This window comes from Tenebrio molitor, chromosome 6 (assembly GCF_963966145.1).
Source record: "Tenebrio molitor chromosome 6, icTenMoli1.1, whole genome shotgun sequence".
Lineage (NCBI taxonomy): Eukaryota > Metazoa > Arthropoda > Insecta > Coleoptera > Tenebrionidae > Tenebrio > Tenebrio molitor.
In genome coordinates, this window is record NC_091051.1 from 13,531,712 (window position 1) to 13,553,927 (window position 22,216).

Sequence of the window (22,216 nt, forward strand, 5' to 3'; positions counted from 1 at the left end):
TTAGTGATTAAGCACAATGGGAAGGCTTGAATTCTGATTTTTTTTAACATTAACTTCATTGTCCAGCGATATCCAATATTTTTCCTTAAATAGCATACCTAGAGGATTTTTTTTAAATTCAATGACGTCTCACTAGTTAATTTTGATCCAATAATTTGTAAAAAAATATATTTCCATATTAAGTTACTTTCTAAAATTATCAAGTCTGCCGTGAAAAACAAACATGTTGGAATTTTTTAATCAAATAACAAAACTAGTTCAAACAAAACCAAAAAATGTCCTTATAAGTAAGTATGTATTGTCCAAATTGACCACCACCTTGTTGAATGCACAACTAAAGTTGACTCAACTTGCAAAAAACCACTTTGCATTTGCAACAGCACTTTTAGGGCATTAGTCATTTGAAATTACTTTAAAACTGTATTTATAAGGAAAATATTCAACCCAAACTATGATTTTCTGGTCCCTTTGTACCTTCATTGGTTCAAAAATATGAGAAAAATGCTGTTGCAAATGTCAACTTTATAATTGACTCAAGTTGCAAAAAACCACTTGTCATTTGCAACAGCAGTTTTTTCATATTTTTGAACCAAATAAAGGCACAAAGGGACCAGAAAATCATAGTTGGGGTTGAATATTTTCCATATAAGTACAGTTTAAAAGTAATTTCAAATGACTAATGCCATAAAAGTGCTGTTGCAAATGCAAAGTGGTTTTTTGCAACTTGAGTTAACTTTAGGTAAATACAGTGTGGAATAAAATGATTTACATCTATAATTGATTTCATATAAATGTTCATCAAGTGAGCTGTGCATTTGTAAAAGCACCTTTAATTTAGTTACATTACAAAATTTTATTCCACACTGTACAGTTGCGGCCGTTGAAATCTCAGACAGGAAAGATTTAAACACTCTGTATAAATTCCAAAATTTGATTAGCGTAAACAGGATTTTCATCAAGGATTATAAAGTCAGTGTCAGTATTTGACATATTAGGTCAGAATCGCGCGTAACTTTTGAAATGCCGCAATTATCTGATTTGCAAAAATGTGTTTGACTGAATGACACATTTTGAGAAACGTCACTTTCAATACCATTTACAAAGCTAAAAGTTTGGCGTTGTCAAAGTGTCTGAGTCTTCAACGGCCGCAACTGTACATAGCACCTTCTAGTCACGCCATTGGTCACATTCAATATTACATTAGGAGGAATTTGACGACAAGCATTAGTAATTCTCGATCTTAAAATGTTTTCGTTTTCTGCTTGAGTTTGATAAACTTGGTCTTGAAGATAGCCCTAAAGCCAAAAATCGAGAGGCGTGAGTTTTGGCCAACGTGCCGGACACCGAATTGGTCCATATGTTCCTAAACATTTTTCAATAGATTTAAAAAGTGTGTCGTTGAAGTACATACATAGGTACTCCGGACTCCTCAGAAGCACATGGGGGATTGCCAAAATCTACTTCTTATTTTTTTTTTTTTATAAGAATATGCACACAAAATATTCATTTATGTCAATGAGTTATTATTGCGTGTTAGTGTTTCGGTTTTGATATTCTGACACAAATCAATGTCTGAAAAGACACCAACTTCTAGTAGAACTCTGAACAGACTGATAATTTTTAGTCGTCACTCGATGGTAGTTCGGGGGATAGAACGCAAAATAAAAGCTTTATTTATTTTTAATATTTACGAACCCCCTTTTTCAGACGAAATCCTATGCACCCCCAAGTTACATAGTATGAAAATAACGGGCCTTCAAATACATTTATATTTATAGCAACCTATGGAAATTCAATTTTTTGCAACATTTTTCCAGCGTAGAAAATGACACAAGAAACACCTGACATTTTAACGAAATAAAATTAGGTTAGAAAATATTTTTAACTTTTGTAGTGCATTCTCCCTATTCTCCCTCCACGGAATATGACAATATGAAATTTGGAAAAAGCTTACTATGCATACTATGCAACTCCGGAGAATAATTGGTTACCTACAAAAATTACTTTACACTGAAGAATGTCTCCTACGCCTACTCTAAAGCTAGTTTGACACGATGCTAAATTTTGTAGAAAATTTGTTAGAAAATGAGAGAGACCCTCGATCAGGACCAATGAACGATCAGGATCTGACAAAGACAGACTATGATTCTGATCGTTCATTGGTCCTCTCTTATTTTCTAACAAATTTTCTACAAAATTTAGCATCGTGTCAAACTAGCTTAGCTTAGCTTAGTTTCTGAACGCAGGTTACATGTTCGACTCGATTGCGTTGCAATTGTTTTATCTCCTGCCATCTATCGGTACGAAACACACTTACAACACGACTACTTGACGCGGAATGCCTGTAGACTAAATAGGAATCTGTAACTATCAACTGTCAAAGAAACGTCAGAAAATGTCATAAACGTCATCCAAGAAAAGGAAAACAATGTTTGTTTTTGTACGTTGAAAGGTTTTTAGTTTTTGACTGCGAAAAAACCGCGATACCTTACAGCTCCACTCGAATCGTACCTTAAAATTTTGTAGGTTGCGTGAATTTGTAGCGTGTCAACTAACTGCAAACCACCAATAATCTATGTTTGTGAAAGTGTCCGATTTTGATTGTTGTTCATGTAAAAATAACGTGACCATGACTGCTCCTACTGACGTATACGTGCACTGTTAACAATTAAATTCAAAATCTAATTAAAGCGTGGTTAAAAATGGGTGACGACGGATCGACCAACTGCATGGAGATTTTCAGCCAAGACGGTGTCCAGTTGAAGACGGCTCAGGCAACCTTCGTCAGCTACCTGAATCTAGTCGGAACCGTCTACATAACCGAATATTTAAATTCCAACAGCAAGAGATGCCTTGAGTGGAAACCCAACGAAATTACTGTAGACTCAGATGTTCAAGATCAAGAATGGGCAGTCGTGAAAACTCAAAAGCGGACCCGGACTCACAGTGAAAGTCTACCTCCTGAGAGCTCGATTAAACCTAGATTTCTGAAACTCAACTTCAGCGATATTCGCAGTTTCAAAACCTCCAACAAAAACCGCCAGCTCACTATTTTTGATGGCAAATCAGAAGTTATATGTTGTTTTATATTTCAACATGGAAGTTGTGATCCCTTAATCAGTAATTTGAGAGGAATGATGAAGACAATACCAGCCAAAAGAGATAAACATTTGTTTATTGTTATACATGAAGACAATCCGGAAGCGGCGCAGTTGGATAAGTCATTTGCTGAATTGAATATTTTCCAAGACAGCCCTACATGGTGGAAGGTAGTCAAGAACTTTCATGATAGGCCTTATGAAACCACGTTTGAAACATTTGCGAAAGTCACTGATTTTGGTAAGTATCTATATGTAATTTCCATTGTGTAACTTGGGAGTTACATAAGTATGAACTGAGACCATCAAATTCCAATTTTATGCAACACTGATTCATACTTTCTATGAGTCATTAGGTTACAGTACCTGTTTATCAATATTTTTTTATTTACCATGTTGGCATTACTTAAAAAAATTGTATCTGTATTTTTTTTATCTCAGTTTCTGCACTTCTTTATAAAAATTTAAAAAATCGTACTACAAACTAATTTTTTTACTCATATTAGCTATTAAATACAGGTTTAAATTTAGATGTGTTTTTAAACAGCAAAAAGGAGTTTCATATTGTTAAAAACCATATTTTTTAAATTTATCGTTCAGATGATATTACCGACAACTTGTTTAAATATTTACAAAATTCCATTGCCTTTTATTGCCAAATAAAAGGTGCAAATATTTGGATACTTTGATGTCTATTTTAGTTTATTAGGCGAAAACTTATCAGAGGCAAGAAATTTCAGTAATTATTTTCGGACAAAAACTAATTGAAAATTCCACATTTGAGAAATCCAGCTCAAAATAAACCACTCTACTTGTATTCACGATTCCCTATTTTTATTTTCACGGTTCAGATTTTATTTGACGCTCAACTTTTAAAACTAAAATAAATGAATAAATGAAGAATTTTCATGCAACAAAAAGTTATAGCAAAAACATCGTACCTACTACTTCGTTATAATTTTATCTGTGATAAACAACTAAAAACTATACAACAGAATCTCTAAATAAAAATTGAACAAGATTTAATGTCTCAAAATAATACGGTGCCTCAGTTTTAGATTAACAGAGAAGCGCCTCAGTATTTTTTTATTACTGCGAAAATGGAAGGTAGATAAAGGCAGAGTCACGCACGATAATTATTTCCCTATCTGAATTTTTGTAGCGTAGCATTATAAAATTTGACTCTAGTTTACAGAAGTCCAGATCAGCGAGATATCGACGAGGATCAGAGAGAGCTTTTGCACCGAAGCCTCACAGAGTATGCCAGCTCCCATTCCCAAGGAGACTACGAAGTAATAGCCAAAGTTCCTGAGCTCCCCGAACGAAAAGACTACCCCAGAGGTCGTCCGTTAAACCTAGAACAATGGAAAAATCTCCAAAACCATGAAGGTAAACTCGAAGACGTGGAACAAATCAAACTGATGATATTCAGAGGGGTAAGTCGGTCAGACAAAACCAACAAATCTTAACTGACTTACCGTTTAGGGTGTGGCGCCAAATCTCCGCTACGAGGCGTGGAAGTACCTGTTAGATTATTTTCCCTGGGACAGTACTCTAACCCAACGCCAACAAATACTCTGTGAAAAGAACGAAGACTACTACAACATGAAGCTGCAGTGGAAACGTATGACTAGAATACAAGAGGATAATTTTTCCGACTACAGAGAGCGGAAGAACTTGATAGAAAAAGATGTCAATCGAACTGACAGAACGTTAGATTTCTACGCCGGCGACAATAATCCTAACATCCAGATGCTTTACGATATTCTTATGACGTACGTTATGTACAATTTCGATTTAGGATACGTGCAAGGAATGAGCGACTTGCTGTCGCCGATTCTGCACCTCCTCAAGAACGAAGTCGACGCCTTTTGGTGTTTTGTAGGATTTATGAATAAACTTGTAAATATCCGAATGTTCGTCATAATTTTTTAATTAATGCACGTGTAATTACAGAGTAGCAATTTCGACGTAGATCAGGCCGGTATGAAAGAACAACTGCAAAATCTACACACACTCTTGGGATTCATAGAACCGCAATTGGTAAATTACTTTGACAAACACGATTCTGGAAATATGTTCTTCTGTTTCCGATGGTTGTTGGTTTGGTTCAAGAGGGAATTGAGTTACGAGCAAGTGATGCGGTTATGGGAAGTTTTATGGTCTGGATTGCCTTGTGAAAACTTTCATTTACTCGTATGTGTAGCAATATTAGAAACCGAGAAACAAACTCTCATTGAAAATAATTACGGTTTCACGGAAATACTAAAAGTACGTTTACTTCGTTTCATTGTCTCGGGCGAATTATCTTTATTTTTATTTGCAGCACGTGAACGATCTGTGTGGAAAACTTGACATGCCCGCTATGTTAGTCAAAGCTGAAGGAATATTTCATCAAATTAAAGAGGCTGAACATTTAACTGATAATATTAGAGTCATTTTGGGACTTCCCCTTGTTGGTACGCAACCATCGACAGAAGAAGTCACCAGTATTAGTCCGGACAGTCCCGAAGAAGATCCCTATGAACAAGTTTATGACACCATGCAACACATTGTGACCTAAACCTAGCGCAGAAAGCTTGACTAGATCATAAATATTTATACTTTTGTAGAAGTACTAGCTGTGTGCATATCTCTAGTATTTAACTATTATTAAGCTCACGCTGTTTTTGTATTATCAAGTTGACCGCTTGAGTCTCGATTTTAATTCATTCTTTAAAAGAAAATGTGCAAACTGGTCTTTAAATTCTGTTAAAATATATTTGATGGATTTGTTTTAATATTGTGAAGTGTATTTTATTAACTGCTACAGTTACACAAACGTGTCGCTTTCAGTCTGAAGTAAAAAAGGCAGCATGTATTATGTTGAACATTTTATGACAAATATTAAATATTTTTTACAAGACCTGGCACCTTGTTTTTACCCAAATCCAAATTTTAAACAGTTTATGCAATAACAACCTTCACGTTGTTCGTGTTAGCACTGACTACTACGAAATTATTATGTTATGTTGAAAATATAGTCATTATAAATGATGATTCCATCGCAGTAGGCGTTGGTGACGTAGTTGAATGTGCAGAATGCCTCGTAACATGAGTGAGACTATAGTAACGCCGATAGGTGGGACTCCTGGCGGTAGTGGAAATATGTCTAACGATGCGAGGCTGGCGGCACATCCAAAATTTGTGTGGATTTTCAACACCAACAGCGATGGGACAATCATTTATAATGATCCTGTATATAACTACTTCATTGAAATACACAACACAAATGCTTTGTATTAATAGATATAAATGGAATAACAAAGAACAAAAGTTATCTTTATGGAAAGTCCACATTGCTCATTACAATAATAAATAGGGAGTACCTACCTACTTAATTTACTCGCACACGCAGAATATGTTTAAAAAATAATTATGCTTTGGTTCCTAATTTAATTCTTAAAAGAATTAGTTAAAAAACAATAAAGAACCTGAAGCTACAGATGAGAAAATTGTAAAAAATAATTAATTATATTCCCAAAACACCAATATATTGATTATTACTTATACGTGTTTCCCTATCAACATTACGAGAATCTCGGAGTCTTCCCATCGTTCTGATGATGCCTACATCGTTGGCAAAACACCTGTAACCAATAATTAAAAGGTTTGATGTATTTTAGAAACATAATTAATAATTTGTGTTATAGATTCGTGCCAGGCTCCTATATGCAGTAAAAGAAGAAAATATAATAATCTAGTGCTATTGTAGCTACGTTTAGCTAAAACTGTAAAAGAAACATTTTACACTTGTCAGTTTGATAAATTCTTCAAATAATGTTAAATTATTAAACCAAACATTGTCAGAATTGACAACTCGTTCAAAGAATGGGTTAGGATAATGTAATAAAATAAACTAAGCATACCTACACGAGAAAGAAGAAATTACTGTAGTAATTAACAAAACAAAAGAGATATATGTAAAAGGTACCTACGATAGAAGAAAAAAGTATTTGCGTAATTATCTAGTAAAAAAACGACTCGATAATTATAAAAAAAAACAATTATTTGAAGTCTTTATTAAAAAACAAAACTCTCATACAGTTATCTCTGCCAGCAGGTAGACCAGCAGCAACATATTTAGATACTGCTGAACTGTTATGCTGGGCACAGAAAATAAAAAGTTGTAAATTATTTAAAATATTATGACAAACAATCAAAATATTGTCATGCTAAGTTTAGTGGTTAAAATGAAATTAAAATAGGTACCTAATGTTTTTTTATTAAAGAGAATAGGTACCTACCTAACTACAAAAATATAATCAATGCTGATTCTGACAGTAATTACCATTACCTACCAAGTATCTAATGGTAAATAACCAATTTATTCAACAGTAATCACGATTGCGATAAAAAATAATTGAAATGCAATACAAAAAAAAAAGATTAATTGGTAGGTACAAGTGTTTAATTCTTTTGCAGTTATATAAATATAATTATGGATATTTATCTATCAATTTAATAATCCTAACACGTTTTTGTAAACAATGTTAACCTTCAATATTTGATCGTAATGAATTCACGATGACAAATCAAGTAAGACTAGATTTGCATCATTAGTCATTACCTACATCGCACTTCTTTGACACTCCAATTGTTGTGACTACACAGTTCCATTAAATAGGACTGGAAATTCTATTACGAGTATTTAACAATTCCTTGTTTAAAGTCACAAACATTGTGACATTGAATATTACTTCTTATGAAAAGCGATAACCCACTGTAACTACACATTTCCATTAAACATTAAGTAGGAATTCTGTTATTGTCATTTAACATTTCCTTATTTAAAATAACATTGTGTCATTGGATATATTTTTTATAAAAAACAAGCCATTGTTCTTGCCTGCGAAAGGAATAGGTACCTAATACTTGTTCTAGATTTTCACCTACATTTTTTGATTATATTTTTGGCTATATGTATTTCTTTATTTTTAGCACGTAAGACGTTAAAACTGTAGTTGCATTCTTGTTAAACATATCCACTCAAGTAAAAATTCTTTGTTTTACAATTTGGAAACTACGCCGACGTCTGTTGGGTGTTAATAGGTAAGAATAATTAAAATGTATATTCTAACTCTGGAATTGAAATTACTACCGCAGCCGGAAACTTTAATTCCTCAACAAGCAATAACATACTCGCACACAATAACAAATTTACCCACTGTTGGGTCATTAGTGCGGTAGAAATTTCCGTTTAGTACATCTTTGCGGTGACACACACGAGCAATGTTGATCGCTGGTAACATTGACCCAGTTTATCTTTTAAAAAATCTCTGCCCACCTTCATCGTTATTCCCACAACGAATTTACACAATTGTTTGCAAATATAATTCCACGAAAGAGCGAGCAGACAAAATTACACGTCCCAGTCTCAGGGATTTTTGCGGTAGTGATGATAACCCATTGTAAAGATTAACACTCGAGGAATTATATCGAAAAGCTATCTGGTGCGGGTCTTCTGGTTTTAACAAATGGCTGGCAGAAGTGGGGACGGAAGGTCAGGTTGTTGCACATGGATTCATTCTAATTTGATTATTATCGGTTGTGGTGTTGGTGCTGGCAGACTTTAGTGTTTTTGTTAAATCAAGTAGTAAAGACGGTCCGTGGTGTTCGGAAAATGTGGTAATTTCAACAGTGGTAGAGAGGAAAGTGCAATAATTTTTTTTCATCGAACGAGTCAAGGTAAAGTGACCGTGAGATGGGTATAGTTTCATTGATCATCTCTTACAATTTAAAAGCTACTCGTAGATATGTAAAAAATGAGATTTGGACGAATTACGTCACCGACAACAATCATTTCGCTTGTTGACTGATAATTAATTCTGATATTTCCAGAACTTCTGAATTGTTTTTGTATGGTGACCTGTTCCATTCAGGCAATAAAATATCTATGTGGAAATATTTTTCAAATTAATTTAATTTAATTTAATACAACCACAAATTAAACATTAAACCAATTTTGCGAACAAGAATTTCAAGAGAAAAACTTAAAGATGTGACAAGTTTTTTCGACAAGAAAACTGTAAAACTGTTTTTATAAGATTACGAACCTACCGACGTATATCCCTCGAAATTCATTCTACTTCCACATTAATATGAATATCATTTTGGAGTCTTTTCCCTTGAATATTTATCGCTACTTTCAATGAACTTTTGCAAATAACACTTGAATATTATTACAACAAATCCATCTTGTGTCATAAAATAATCACTGTTTAGATAAAATTTTCACGTCGTTAAAACCTAAGATCTTTGCATTTATTGTGCGTTGTGTAACAATTTTCAAATAAAAACTAAATTACGTAGATAATTACAGTTACTGAATGTCAAAATCTGGATACAAAAATTGTAATTTATATTATTACATCATCTCGAATTTATAACAATTTATAGATGGTCGAAATTGTTGAACTTGACAAAATTAATAATCGCAAATGCTATTCATCCCTACCTAAGAGCACTTATAAGCAAATTATAAATCGTGCCCATTGTCAACACATAATTTAAAATCATGTTGATTTACTAGGAAATTACTTCCTCAAAATCACTTTTACATCCGTGCCATGACAATAATCACATTTAATCTAGTAAGTTCCGTTATGTTTACTGTTGTTACTACGAAATACCATACTTTCGCATGTTCGACCAGTAATAATTTAACATTTCTTGCAGATGTGGTCCTACAAAACAGTTATTGTCTCGACGGTCATCCCTCTTTTGTACGGCCAGTTGTATTTCCCAGATGAGAAAGGTGGTTACATGCAGATGCAAAGTGGTGCCCAAAGTGCGCCAGTTTTACCATCCAGATCTAACTTAACAGAGCTACGAGGTACAACTGCCTACGAAAAATTTGTAGATAAAATTATTTCCACGGGAATACTTAAGCTAACTTTGGCCGTCGAAAAGGCACTGACTGCTTCGTCACCTCAAGGCTACGACACCATAGTGTATGCACCTGTCAGTATAGCAGGTACGTAGAAGTGAAAAGTGAAAAGGTAAATGTAAACGAGGAAATTTCAGGGGCCCTGGCTTTAGTTCTTTTGGGATCAAATGGAAAAACCTTCGATGAGATATCGACATTTATGGGTTTAACAACAGGAGTTGATATACACAGCAAGTCTCAATTGGTCCACGAGCAGTTTGGGAGAATGTTGGAGAAACTGCAAGTAACTTCAGGTTTCGACATTGGACGTCAAGTCAATTTTGCTACGGCAATTTTTGTACAAAATGGTTACCCCATCAGGCAAATATACAGACACACGGCCGAGTCAGTATACGACAGTGAAGTTTTAAACGTCGATTTTGCGAGTAATCCAAATAGTGCACAACAAATTATAAACGCCTGGGTTTCTGAAAGAACTAAAGGAAAAATAAATCATATCTTGGGTGAGAGTCCGTCGAGCGCCACCAAAGTCATTTTGGCAAGTGCTATGTATTTTAAGGCCGAGTGGGAAAAACCATTCTTCGATGGTAGTACCAAAAGGTGAATTTATCTATTTGTTTTGTAATACTGAAACTAATCTATTAAATTTGCAGACGTCCGTTCTACACAAACGGAAGAAACTCCAAAAGTGAAGTGATGGTGGAAATGATGTCGAATGGTGGAGTGTTTCCATATTTCAAAGACCGGACATTAAACTGCGAAATCATCGGTTTGCCTTACAAAGGTAATCAAACCACGATGTACGTTGTAGTACCGAACAATTCGAACAAAGAAAAGTTGAGACAGCTGGAAGCCAATTTGAACTACACGGAAATCGAGCGTTTGGTGAGCAACGTCAAATACACCGGAGCTATAGTACTCTTCCCGAAGATGCGAATCGACACAACGATCGATCTAAAGAAGTCTCTTGAAATGTTGGGGGTAAAGTCATTATTCAATCCCAAAGAATCAAACTTGGCGTTGCTTTCACCAGGAGTTGGCACCCCTGAGAATAATCCAGTCATCGGAGAATCGTTACAGAACCCTATCTCTGTCAGCAGTACCGGAAATGATGTTATAATATTCAGCAGGAACGGCGAAGTGGTGAATTGCACTCAAATTTTCAATCCAAAGAGTGACGTCAACACTTGCGAACAAGTAGTGAATGGTACCAGCAGACAAGAAAAAGTCTTGTATAAGAAGTTTGGCAATAAAGTCGGCAGGAGAGTGGACAGGAGGATCACTCCAAGGATTGCGGAAACTTTGGACAACATCCGACAATATCTGAACCAGCAAGAAAATGCGGAGAAATTTGAAAATCCAGGGTTGTACGCGGACAATGTTATCCACAAAGTGTACATGGATATTACCGAGTCTGGCACCGAAGCTGCCGCTGCCACTTCGTTTAGTTTGTCGAGGGATGGTGGCCGAGTCACGGTTAGGGTTGATGTTCCTTTCTTCTTCTTCATAATGCATGAAGAAACGAAGACGATGTTGTTTTGGGGGTCTGTCAACATCCCGACACCCAATTTTAAATGATATTTCTATTTATCATTGACTATTGCACCAGCACTCACACAACATATCCATCAGATTTGAAGATACAGTAATTCTATACATATGATTGTGATAATAACTATTTTCATTTTTTACCGATTATGTACCTATTTATTTTGTTGATGATAAATGTTCAACAGTAAAAGATTTTTATAAGTAAGAATTTCCACTTTTTGTCGCCTTCCACGCTTAATAAACCAAAACTGCAACAATTTTATTTTCAGTCATTTATGCTTAAAATTAAAATTGCTAGAGTTCCTAGCAAAATGTTATCAGTGTCAACACAAATTAAGTTATAATTTGAATTACTATGTATAACTTGGTACATAGTTGATATATTTGAGCAGTATTTTTGGTACCTACAACCAGCGCAGACGACGCCTACAACAATACCTACTACAAATACAAAATCAAAACAGGTGTATCTTAACAAAAAATAGGAATAAAAAATGTGATACCTTGTCCTTCCAGCTGTTAAATTCTGCACATCTTTCATGTTCCTTCTACTGCATATAAGACTGAAGTATGGATCAGTTTCATAAATAAAAATGGTAAATGTTGGCCTTCAACCTGTGTTTATGTATTTTTTGGTGGTTTTTGAATGTGAATCAGTTTTTTTTTTATTCCTAAAAAATTATTACACCTTTATATTAGTTTTTTTGTCGGTTTCACGTACTAGGACGCGTCTTTTCCCTTCACGGCTGTTGATGTTTCTATCCGATTATTGTTTCTTCAATTTACACGTTTGTTCATGTTGTTAATCAAGGAATTTGTTAATTATCAACAAAACTATTGAGTCAAAAAACAATCGCTGCTCGATTTAATTTAAAATGGCGCCACAAATAACCGAAAGTACCGAAACAGGCCAACTCGGCAAGTTCCGCACCATTTCGACAATCGTCGACGGTTCAAAAACCCAGAAGACAGTAGAACAAATAAACAATATTGCGCAATAATTAATTGTTTTTATGTTGGTAACAGCCGCTTGGCTTTTTAATTTGACAAGTGACAGAAAATGTGAAGCATCGACATGGCGGGTATTCGTGAAATAGACAAAGCGTTATTTCCGATAAAGAATATATCATCAGTTATCCAGTTATTCAAGAATCAGTTGGAAGACGCGTGTGAACCGGATTTAGCTTTACTATCAATAGTCGCCGGCGCTGTCGAGAACTCGTTGACATGCCGGTCGAACGCGGGATTACAAGTATGCGAACCAGTGGAACCAACAAGTCTCCCAGTTTTGGAATTTCACACGATCGAGTCCCTATACAGTAAGTTCCACACGATAATGAAAAGTGCCGTCGAGTCCAACAAGGGCTTCAAGTCTTACGCTACGAGGGAACTTGTCAAGAAAGTTTCAGACGTAGTTTGGAATTCGCTAACGCGCAGCTATTACAAAGACAGGGCCCATTTACAAAGTTTGTACAGTTACTTAACAGGTAGCAAATTAGATTGTTTCGGTGTGGCTTTCGCTGTCGTCGCCGGGTGCCAGACGCTGGGCTACGCAGACGTGCACCTGGCCCTGTCCGAAGACCACGCGTGGGTCGTTTTCGGCGAAAGGGGCACCGAAACAGCGGAAGTCACGTGGCACGGTAAAGGCAACGAAGACAAGAGGGGCCAAGAAATTGGGAAAGGTGTCTCAGCTAGGTCATGGTTATACGTAAACAATAAACCAGTGATATGTACAAGGCATATGGAAGTCGCTGCTCTAGTATCAGCCATTAATCCTTCTCTCAACGCCACGCATGACGCTTTCGAGGTGGCTCTGTTGCAGCAAGAACTGTTGTGGCTGTTGTATGATCTGGGGCATCTAAAGAAATATCCAATGGCAATTGGAAATCTCGGGGACTTGGAAGAAATCGCGCCAAAAGAGGGAAGGTGCGGAGGGTATATCGTTCCATGGGTCTTTTAATGAGATTTTAATTCTGCAGGACAGCTTGTAGCGTTTTATTTGAAGAGGCCATATCGTCTGCACGTACCTATTATAATAACCAACATGTATATCCTTACACTTATCAGGGAGGTTACTTTTACCGTAACAAAATGTACAAAGAAGCTTTTGAGAGCTGGGCAAATGCCAGTGATGTTATTAGATTGTAAGTATTTTTATTTTTAACATATTTCAGTTTTTTGAATATTAATAACTAATATTAAATTGACTGAAATTGTTAATAATTTTTATCTTATCTGCTTCTCCTGAGCACATTTATTTTTATAAATTATCGTAGATCTAATTACTAGAATCACAACAGTCAATACTGACACCAGTTTTAATTAAATAAATAATAATTTTTAAATAAAAAATACAAGTTGCACATTGCAGCGAAATATTTGTAATTTTTTATTTATATATCATTAGCACTTATTCAATCAATATTTTTACGAAAATATAAATACATATTTGGAACCCACATGTTTTTAATCTACCTATTTGCATAAGGTACATTTACATATTTGTTATTATTTACAATAGACCCACATGCTATTCAAAATTCCTAGAAGCGTATTAAGCACTGATGTCATTTTAACGTTACTAAAAAATAATAAAAAATTGTTATCAAGCTCAAATATTATATGTACATAATATTTGTATTTAATAATTTCAACATTGGACAGAGAACTAAAAAGACATAATTAAAATACATGTCCGGCGATAGATATTAAAAATATTCAATAAAATACAATCAAATAATTTCCACGATATTAACAGATGTGGTACTTTTGTGGCCACTGCTGATTTATAGCTTCATTAATAAACAAGTGCAAAGGTCTTCGTTGGCGTCAAACCAGGTTTAGAAATGTTTTCTCAGAAGTGTTTGCTGTGTGTTTCACCTTTGAAATTACTACTTTTTGCTTGATAAAATCGAGGAAACGTTGAAAATAAATGTTCAGGTAGTTGTCTTGAAGAATTTAATTTATTATTGATTCTAGCCGTTTCACATTCAGAATTTTTCATTTCACAAAAGTAAAAAAATTGTAAATGTATTTTATCCTGGTGCTTGGTTTTACTTATCAGCGTCATTTTTCCGGGAAAAAAAATGTTCTCTTCGAAAAATGTAAAGCAGTTGAACGAACCAACCGCGAAATTATTTATCAGAGGGTACGACAAAACGGAACATTTTGGGAATATTCAGTTCGCAGATTTAAGACGGTCATCCAGATTTCCCAAAATTCAAACGATTCCAATTTCATTGTTTAAAATTTTATTTTACGAAAAAATAGAATTTGAGCTTTTTTGCTTTCACTTCAGTATCGTTAAAGCTCAATAAAGGCTTTGTGACTCATTTAAAATTTGCGTGACTAAGTAATTGCTACAGTTTAGAGCTTTCCAATAGTTAACACGAACGCTTTCCAGCGTGAATTTTATTTTATTGTTGCCTCCGTCTGGATATCATTACAGTTCAGGGAAGAACCAGTCATTACACCTTAATTGGCAGATTCATCTTTGTCATTTTAATGTTTTATTAATCGAAAGTATCAAGTTGAATCATTTAATGGAAAATGTAAAACATTTGAGACGGGTCGTTTCGCGTCAAGTAAGAAAAATAAACCTCGAGTAATTTTAGATCCGAACACTTTTCGCTAAAATTTTAACTGCGACGTTTGTGTAATCGATGCCCGTTCGACGATCATAAATTTTCGAGTGAGCAATCGTGAACTAAAATGAACACAGACTAACGCAACATTTGTTTTTTCGTATTGTCAGGTATAATTATTCACGGGACGACGAAGAGATTTATAAGGAATTCTTAGAGATAGCGAACGAACTAATACCTCACATAATGAAAGTAGAAAGCTCAGGTTTCAGTGCAAATACAATATTAAAAAAGCCTGAATGTTTTGCGAATTTGCTGCGATTCTATGACGGAATATGCCAATGGGAAGAAGGAAGTGCCACCCCAGTCTTGCACATAGGATGGGCCAAACCCCTGGTGAATACAATCTCAAAATTCGACTCTGAAGTGCGAGCCCAAGTGGACATAGTATGCGGGAAGCCGGAGGATGACACAAATAAGAGGGCGAACGGAGGTTACTTCAACAACAACAATTACGAAAAAGAAAACGGAACGAACGAAAGCGCCCTGCTGAGTTCGATCGGGTCCAGACCGCTCAGAGAAGATCAATCGACGTCGAATTTTCATCCTAGCATCGAAGCGTTGACCGCTGCCTGCTCGGAGAAAATTCTAAATCCTGATTATTTACTGCAAGGTGACGGTTCTCCCTTTGTCGGTGAGTGTACGTTCGAGATGTGTCTCGAGAAGAGAAAATTCTTCTTGATATTTATTTGTGTCCGCGTAAAAGAAGCGTTTTTGAGATAAAGATCTGTTGTCAGGCGGTGACGACGCTATTCCTTTGGAGAAGGAAAACGGCAAGCCGAGCACGTCGAAGCAAGAGGTCGAGGAGAAGAAAGAAGAGACGATACCGAAGGTGGAAGAAAAGGAAGAACAGAAAGAAAATAAACGCCCGACAATCATCCTCCACAGTCAAAAGATGAAGGAACTGAAGGATCTTCTGCTGGCGGAAAAATTGAATACTCACGCAATATCTCTACATTTGACGGCGCAATCTCAAGTACAAGTCGGAAAGAAAGGTAGGAGCGATTCGGACGGTGGGATCAGACCCAAGAGGGCCAGGCGGGAATAGACGAGAAATGTTTAGTTTGTAAATTTCGGCGAGAATTTATACAGTACTTAATTAGTAATGCAGGGCATTATATTTTTTAAATGCAATATCAGTGGCTGGGAAGAGATCGGTCATCAGATGTAAATAACAATATTTTTTATTGTAATTACGCGTTTCATCACAGTTTTATTAAAAAGTAGTTAGCTTCGTGGCCTGAATTTTGAGTCTGATGATAACCTCTTCACTGTTGAAGGAAAAAAATTATTCGCATTTGACAACCTTTCGTAAGCTTGCCATTTGATCTGTAGATGCACATTATGATAAAAAGAAAACATCAGTATTATGTTGAACAGAACTGATAATTCTCATAATAATTTATTTAACGTGTTAGTCTCGTGACATAATTTTCTTAAAGATAGAATTAAGATATTGCAGTTAATTTAAAAGTTATTAAGTGAACGCCTCATTTACTTATGTGATTGCACCACCCCATCGCTTCACGCTTGTTCTTGTTCTGAATATTTTAATTGCACGTTAGTTAATCTTCTAGTTAGTTGTTAGGTTATTGTTAAACATTCCTCTCGTGATTAGATCACAAAGTGACTAGTATTTTTCGGTTGTTAATGCATTTTTATGCATCTAAATGTTTTATTGTGGTATTTATTGTGTATTTTATTAAGTGTTGATTGTAAGTTATTTCATTTTTCGATAACTGATTTTAATCAAATGCTGAGCAATTTTAATTTCACGCACGTCTTTCTCTCTACATATTCACAATAATTTTAATACGATCACGCCTGAACTGATTTCCTTATTGGTTAGCAATATGACCATTCATAATCCAAGGCTGTTTTGAGGTAATATTTATTTGCTGCTACCTCCCCCAGTGTTTATAATAACACCGTATTTTTAGTGCAGATCTGTGCAATCGAGTCTACATCAAAGCAATCAATCATGTTGTCGATTCTTTCACGAATTTAGATTCAATTGCCAAATCGATGATTTGTGCTTGCAATAGTGCAGTTTCGGTTCTCCTCAAACTATATTGTGGAATATAAATTATAGAAAAATCAACTTATAGGATCATCTTTCTTGTTTAGGGATAAGATAAATTTAGTGAGTAGCTTGAAAAGCTGATTTTATTTTTATATTCGGTATTATAGTGAAACTGAGAAATGGTACAATAATTATGAGATTCAATGAGAAAAATTCTACAATTGCGAAACAGAACGGTTTTTAAAATGAAGAATAAAAGGGCGGTAGTATAATTGTATTTTTTTTAAATCTCGGTTGATATTACAACGTTGCCAAAAAAAAACACCTGCACTTTAGTTGGGAACAGTGGTTTGTGTCATTTCAACAGTTCTGTTTCATTTTTTTTTGCTCGATCTACGTGATTCGGGTGTTATTTTAAGCGGTTTTTTTTTTGGTTTTAATTACAGTTTAAACATGTACCACAGCAAAATTAAATTATTGTAGTCTGTGATGAATTAAAGGGTGACTAATGTATTTATTAATTAATGTATTTTGTAGAAATAGAGGTATTATTGATACATGTATTTTTCTAACCAAAAGTAAATTTATCAGATTCTTCCATTTTGTTTGTTAATGTTGAATTATATGAAGTCTAACTTTGAAGTTTGGAAATGATTGTATAAGTATTGTTATATTTTGTAGGCTTTTCTCAATACAAATAAACAATGTACAACATCACATCTTAGAGTAACTCTGATTATTTACAATGTATACAATTTAGGAGTTAAATACTTGTATTTTCGCCCACAATTATTAATAAATGAAATGCATACTTACACCTGCACTTTCATTTTGTCAAGGTATTAAGTTCAATAACCCAGCAGCAATAACTTAAAAATTTATTTAAAATTACTACTAGAAATTTGTAACTTGCATTCAACGAATGGGGACCCAGGGCTGCAGCACCTCAGCATACTTTTTGCGGTCTAAAAATACAAACGCGTCATACAAATCTCTGATTAACTGTCAACTTACCAAATTCAGGAAAATCTTCAGGATGCAATTCTATGTAATGTCTGAATACAGCATCTCTCTCTGCTAAAAAGTCGTTTCTGTAATCGTCGACGATTTTTCCGATGGTCGCACCTGCTGCTACTCCGAGAACGTGAAGCTGTAGACCTAAAATCGGTATTGTTCTTGATTATGTAAGCTCCAAGGGGATTGCTTTGAGGTTATGTTATCGAGCTTACCGCTCATAAATGGTTTTTTCGTGGCCCAATTCGTCAGTAAAGTGACAACAAGAGCTGCGCCTCCACCAACTACTGGTCCCCAATATTTATTAACAATTGGGGGCTCTCTTGTTCCATCGTTCGTTAGTATTTCGAGAGGGGAAGTAGCAATTTTTGGACCAGTCGCCATTTTTTTAAAGCTGGTGGAACTGTCGATAAATTTATTTCAATAAATATTTCAAGTGTCAGTAAATCATACAGGCATACACGGAATATAATTGTGTAGAATCGTAGTTCAACGTTATTAATATCAGTTCAACACGCTCAACATACTAACCTAGAAGAGTAGGGTTAAAAATTAAAATTGTTTGAAAAAAATTATTGACTTAGTTTTTCTCATTCACAGTAGATGTCAGGAAAAATCTTTAGTTTGAAAAACAAGGGCTCCTCGCTCCTCGCTCCTGCAAGTATTTCAACAAAAATCAATAGGTTTAAATTTATACAAATAATCCAAAAAATTAATTGTTGTATAATAGTACCCGGTATTAAATTTTTTCGTAAAAATAATTTTCAAACCTCACTGCACTGCATTTGTCGTGGTTCTCTTGTGTTGGTTTGCGACAAGACTAGCATGTTTTTCGATAAAATTCAAATTAAATTTGTGTTAGGTTATGTAGAAAAAACATGAAAAGTTTCCACATTATTTTAGTTTTATTTGTTATTAATTTTTGTGTTGCTGAACCGAACGAACCCGAAATAGCAGAACAAGTCTGTATCCTTTTTGAGCGACGTTAAATTCTTGTTGTGCAATTCATCTTAACTAATTGATCAGATAAGAAATTATTTAAACTACAACGAGCCGAACAACTGGAAGCTATCAAGAGTTTTCAGAAAATCTCAAATTATGAGAAACAGTATTCAATGATAATGCTTATGGCAGAAAAAGTATTCACCGTCGTCCAAGACAGTCGCGCGACAATCGAAGCTTCACCATACATCCCTGGTGTGTCAGACTTCCCCCTAGATGATAGGATCAAAGATGCCTTATCAAATATTTTGGAAAATATTGCTTTATTTTCTGATATCATTTTACGATTCCCAGACATATCTGTATCAGTATTAAAGACCAACAATAACTGGGATGTGCTACTGCAATGGGGTATTGCATTCTGCAATCAGGTTAGGTACCTTTTAGATGATAGTACAATTAAAGCCTTGTCTCTGGCCAGTCAAGAACTCAACCATGTTGAAAGAGGGGCAAATTATGTTAATCCATATAAAAAGCAAGGCCCACAGAATGTGAATGATGTTCCTTTGAGTAAAAATAAAAAGAAGAAAAAAGAAATCAAAAAGGGGCCACGACTGTCTAGTCACTCAGAGCTGTAGTTTTTAGTTAAGTTTAATAAGACTGCTTGTTTTAATTTGTTATTTTTTTACATAGAAGCAAATACCTAGGCCCCACTGTCGTTGAGCTTTTTCTCTAATGCAGTGAAGATTTACATCAATATTTACAAATGCACACCAGGTTAAAATAATTCTCACTTGAGCATAATTAAAAGTAAACTAAACAAACATTTTAAAGGTTTTATGAAATTTTCGGTTTAATTATTAGATTTTTAATTCACTGATACACCTCATGATTCTTCCAAGCTGTGCTGAATTAAGCTATCTTACAGTTACACCGCAATTTTTAAACAATTTCATATAATATATTAAATAATACATTATTATATCTATCTATAATAAAGCGAATATCGATAATGGTGCCTCTTCTAAAAAATAAACAATTGAGCTCAATACTTTTAGTGGCAAATTTGCTTTCGCTTTTTCCAAGTGTGATAAGATGAAACATGGGAGTAGAGCGCTTAAAATTGACATTAGTGACTGATTTAAGTAGGTAATGTTTTCCCATAATGTAGTAAAATAATTCTGCGGCTTGGAAATGAAGAAATAAGGTCACAAAATACGTCCAAGGATTTGTCAAAATTTATTACCCGTTTTTACATATAGTTACACAAATATATTTGCAAAAAAAACATTTTCGAAGAAATGATATTAACTCTTAATCCAAGGCCACGGAATTTACAAAGCTACTAGTGATAATTGATAATACAAAAATACAGTTTTCGATTATAGAAATTCTATCGAGTCGAGTTTTGTAGACAATCTAACTATGTATATAAATTTTAAATAAAATAGTTGCAAAAAATTGATACTTTTTTGTTTGGTTTATGCTTGTTTTTAAATAATAATTGTCGTAGGACAGTTTTTAAGAAAGAAAAATGTTTTATTTGAAGATCGAAAGTTTGCGTAATGTTCACATAAAGCAGAACTGTTTAAAAAAATTGTCTTTACGTTGGGATAAGAATAGCTGGTTTGGAGTACCAGAAAATTATGCAGGTACCTAGTGGGTGAAATTGAAAAGCTCACAATACGTAGGTACAGTGTATTCTCTCTTAGCGGACACTCCTCACAAGCGGACCCCTCTTTTAAACGGACGATTTTTTTGCAACCGGCCATTCCATATGCTATTATTAATAAAAAAATTCTCTTAAGCGGACTCTTTTAAAACCGGACACGGACAGTGATTCTTCAATCGAAACTCTCTTGCATGGACAGCATGCATCTTAATGCCACGCTGACACTTGCAACATTTGTGATATCGATATGGGAAATTGTTAAATATGCAGGTTCAGGCACGTTCGGCCATTTCATTGTTTATTTTTTAGTCATTCTGTTAATAAGAAATGCCACTATGTACGTACAGTAGTGCAGTTCACAATCAGGTGTCCTGATGTTACATTTTGAAAGTATTTCACTAAAACAGTTTAATTTAAAGCAGAAAATATTAGATGATTACTTCACTCAGAATTAAAATTATTTTGTCAAAAACAAATCGGTATTATGTATCTAATTATAAGTGTATTTCATATTCTGTGTCCATTTGAAAAAAAATAGTACATAGTTTATTTAACGAGTTCGTGGGTAAATTGGGCTTTTTTTTTGGCATGAGTGGCATTTCACTCGCGTTTTAAAGTAAAGGCCCACGAGTACCAAAAAAAGCCCAATTTACACACGAACGAGCTGAATACAACATTTTTTTGTTCGACGAACCCCTTAAAGGCTCCAAATCTCTTAAAATCTTTGAAATTAGCTTGACATTTTGTTTTTGTATAATAAGTTGTGACGTTTATCAAAATTTTGTACAGTAATGAACTATATTACTGTACTCAAAATCGTACAGTAATAGGTCACTTTACAGCATAGCAACCATTACTGTACGATTTTGTAAAATCGTTTGGCATTTAAATACTCCCTGACGCTCGTACTTAAACTTGCCTTACTCGTCTAGTAAACGTCCACTTTTCTGAATTTGTAATGTAATCTACTATTTTTCCTCAGAAACGGACGCTTCTATTAAGCGGACAAACTTTCTTAGGTGGACGCCTCTCTTGAGTGGACAAATTCTGTGCGACCGATGGTGTCCGCTTATGAGAGAATACACTGTATATATACCTACCTATTATAACTACCTAAATCATAGTACATATCTTCAATAAGTGAATAAACCGAAAATGTGGTTAAACATTTTAAATTTATAAAGTCCAATTTAACTTAATTCCATTCCGAACGAGACGCTTCTGAAAGCTCTAATAAATCGAAACATGAATATCGGCAAAAACGCTTTAAAAACAGAGAGTGTCAAAACCTTATTATAAATGAAATAGCCGAAATAGCTATTTAAATACACGGAGCCGCAAAAA

General features: G+C 34.7%; 5 protein-coding genes and 1 long non-coding RNA gene across 8 annotated transcripts in view; 4 read left to right on the top strand and 2 right to left on the bottom strand.

The window, feature by feature from the left end:
- The window catches only part of Tbc1d15-17 (TBC1 domain family member 15/17), a 113,851-nt gene extending 107,848 nt beyond the window's left edge, over positions 1-6,003 (top strand). Inside the window, exons 2-6 of the mRNA XM_069050715.1 lie at positions 2,422-3,339; positions 4,287-4,534; positions 4,584-5,000; positions 5,055-5,369; positions 5,425-6,003. Of these exons, the coding sequence (XP_068906816.1) occupies positions 2,703-3,339; positions 4,287-4,534; positions 4,584-5,000; positions 5,055-5,369; positions 5,425-5,661 (1,854 nt within the window). The 5' untranslated portion in view covers positions 2,422-2,702 and the 3' untranslated portion in view covers positions 5,662-6,003. The remainder of the gene's footprint in view (positions 1-2,421; positions 3,340-4,286; positions 4,535-4,583; positions 5,001-5,054; positions 5,370-5,424) is intronic.
- Positions 6,004-8,429: 2,426 nt separating this feature from the next.
- LOC138132414 (serine protease inhibitor 28Dc-like) lies at positions 8,430-11,785 on the top strand. Its single transcript, XM_069049888.1, has 4 exons — positions 8,430-8,825; positions 9,816-10,113; positions 10,164-10,626; positions 10,680-11,785. Exons 2-4 carry the CDS (start codon positions 9,816-9,818, stop codon positions 11,602-11,604), a joined length of 1,686 nt encoding a protein of 561 aa, XP_068905989.1. The 5' UTR covers positions 8,430-8,825; the 3' UTR covers positions 11,605-11,785.
- On the bottom strand, positions 10,785-12,590 carry LOC138132417 (uncharacterized). Its single transcript, XR_011160072.1, has 2 exons — positions 12,081-12,590; positions 10,785-11,825 (listed from the first exon to the last, which is right to left on the bottom strand). It is a non-coding gene; the product is annotated as an uncharacterized lncRNA (long non-coding RNA).
- Positions 12,591-12,603: 13 nt separating this feature from the next.
- Positions 12,604-18,059, top strand: Mnn1 (menin 1). Its single transcript, XM_069049887.1, has 4 exons — positions 12,604-13,503; positions 13,557-13,721; positions 15,332-15,855; positions 15,959-18,059. The coding sequence occupies exons 1-4, from the start codon at positions 12,653-12,655 to the stop codon at positions 16,267-16,269; spliced, it is 1,851 nt and encodes a 616-aa protein (XP_068905988.1). The 5' UTR covers positions 12,604-12,652; the 3' UTR covers positions 16,270-18,059.
- Positions 18,060-18,109: 50 nt separating this feature from the next.
- ND-B14.5B (NADH dehydrogenase (ubiquinone) B14.5 B subunit) lies at positions 18,110-18,852 on the bottom strand. Of its 3 annotated transcripts, none has more exons than XM_069049891.1 (4): positions 18,720-18,852; positions 18,474-18,661; positions 18,259-18,402; positions 18,110-18,209 (listed from the first exon to the last, which is right to left on the bottom strand). In XM_069049891.1, the coding sequence occupies exons 2-4, from the start codon at positions 18,640-18,642 to the stop codon at positions 18,160-18,162; spliced, it is 363 nt and encodes a 120-aa protein (XP_068905992.1). In that variant the 5' UTR covers positions 18,643-18,661; positions 18,720-18,852; the 3' UTR covers positions 18,110-18,159. The 3 variants fall into 3 exon arrangements, with proteins under 3 accessions (XP_068905992.1, XP_068905994.1, XP_068905993.1); XM_069049893.1 differs by having other exon boundaries at positions 18,712-18,728; XM_069049892.1 differs by having other exon boundaries at positions 18,474-18,782.
- Positions 18,853-19,043: 191 nt separating this feature from the next.
- On the top strand, positions 19,044-20,663 carry LOC138132415 (coiled-coil domain-containing protein 134-like). Its single transcript, XM_069049889.1, has 2 exons — positions 19,044-19,224; positions 19,285-20,663. The coding sequence occupies exons 1-2, from the start codon at positions 19,137-19,139 to the stop codon at positions 19,836-19,838; spliced, it is 642 nt and encodes a 213-aa protein (XP_068905990.1). The 5' UTR covers positions 19,044-19,136; the 3' UTR covers positions 19,839-20,663.
- Positions 20,664-22,216: the final 1,553 nt, after the last annotated feature.

What these genes read in the sequence shown, in the direction of transcription:
- ND-B14.5B (XM_069049891.1), bottom strand. Translation starts at nt 18,642, where the DNA reads ATGGCGACTGGTCCAAAAATTGCTACTTCCCCTCTCGAAATACTAACG. An exon ending in GAAAAAACCATTTATGAGCG is followed by an intron (nt 18,403 to 18,473) that starts GTAAGCTCGATA and finishes TACCGATTTTAG; the next exon opens with GTCTACAGCTTCACGTTCTC. An exon ending in TGAAGATTTTCCTGAATTTG is followed by an intron (nt 18,210 to 18,258) that starts GTAAGTTGACAG and finishes TTGTATTTTTAG; the next exon opens with ACCGCAAAAAGTATGCTGAG.
- LOC138132414 (XM_069049888.1), top strand. Translation starts at nt 9,816, where the DNA reads ATGTGGTCCTACAAAACAGTTATTGTCTCGACGGTCATCCCTCTTTTG. An exon ending in TGCACCTGTCAGTATAGCAG is followed by an intron (nt 10,114 to 10,163) that starts GTACGTAGAAGT and finishes AGGAAATTTCAG; the next exon opens with GGGCCCTGGCTTTAGTTCTT. An exon ending in TTCGATGGTAGTACCAAAAG is followed by an intron (nt 10,627 to 10,679) that starts GTGAATTTATCT and finishes TTAAATTTGCAG; the next exon opens with ACGTCCGTTCTACACAAACG.
- Mnn1 (XM_069049887.1), top strand. Translation starts at nt 12,653, where the DNA reads ATGGCGGGTATTCGTGAAATAGACAAAGCGTTATTTCCGATAAAGAAT. An exon ending in GCCAGTGATGTTATTAGATT is followed by an intron (nt 13,722 to 15,331) that starts GTAAGTATTTTT and finishes TCGTATTGTCAG; the next exon opens with GTATAATTATTCACGGGACG. An exon ending in TGACGGTTCTCCCTTTGTCG is followed by an intron (nt 15,856 to 15,958) that starts GTGAGTGTACGT and finishes ATCTGTTGTCAG; the next exon opens with GCGGTGACGACGCTATTCCT.
- LOC138132415 (XM_069049889.1), top strand. Translation starts at nt 19,137, where the DNA reads ATGAAAAGTTTCCACATTATTTTAGTTTTATTTGTTATTAATTTTTGT. An exon ending in CGAAATAGCAGAACAAGTCT is followed by an intron (nt 19,225 to 19,284) that starts GTATCCTTTTTG and finishes CTAATTGATCAG; the next exon opens with ATAAGAAATTATTTAAACTA.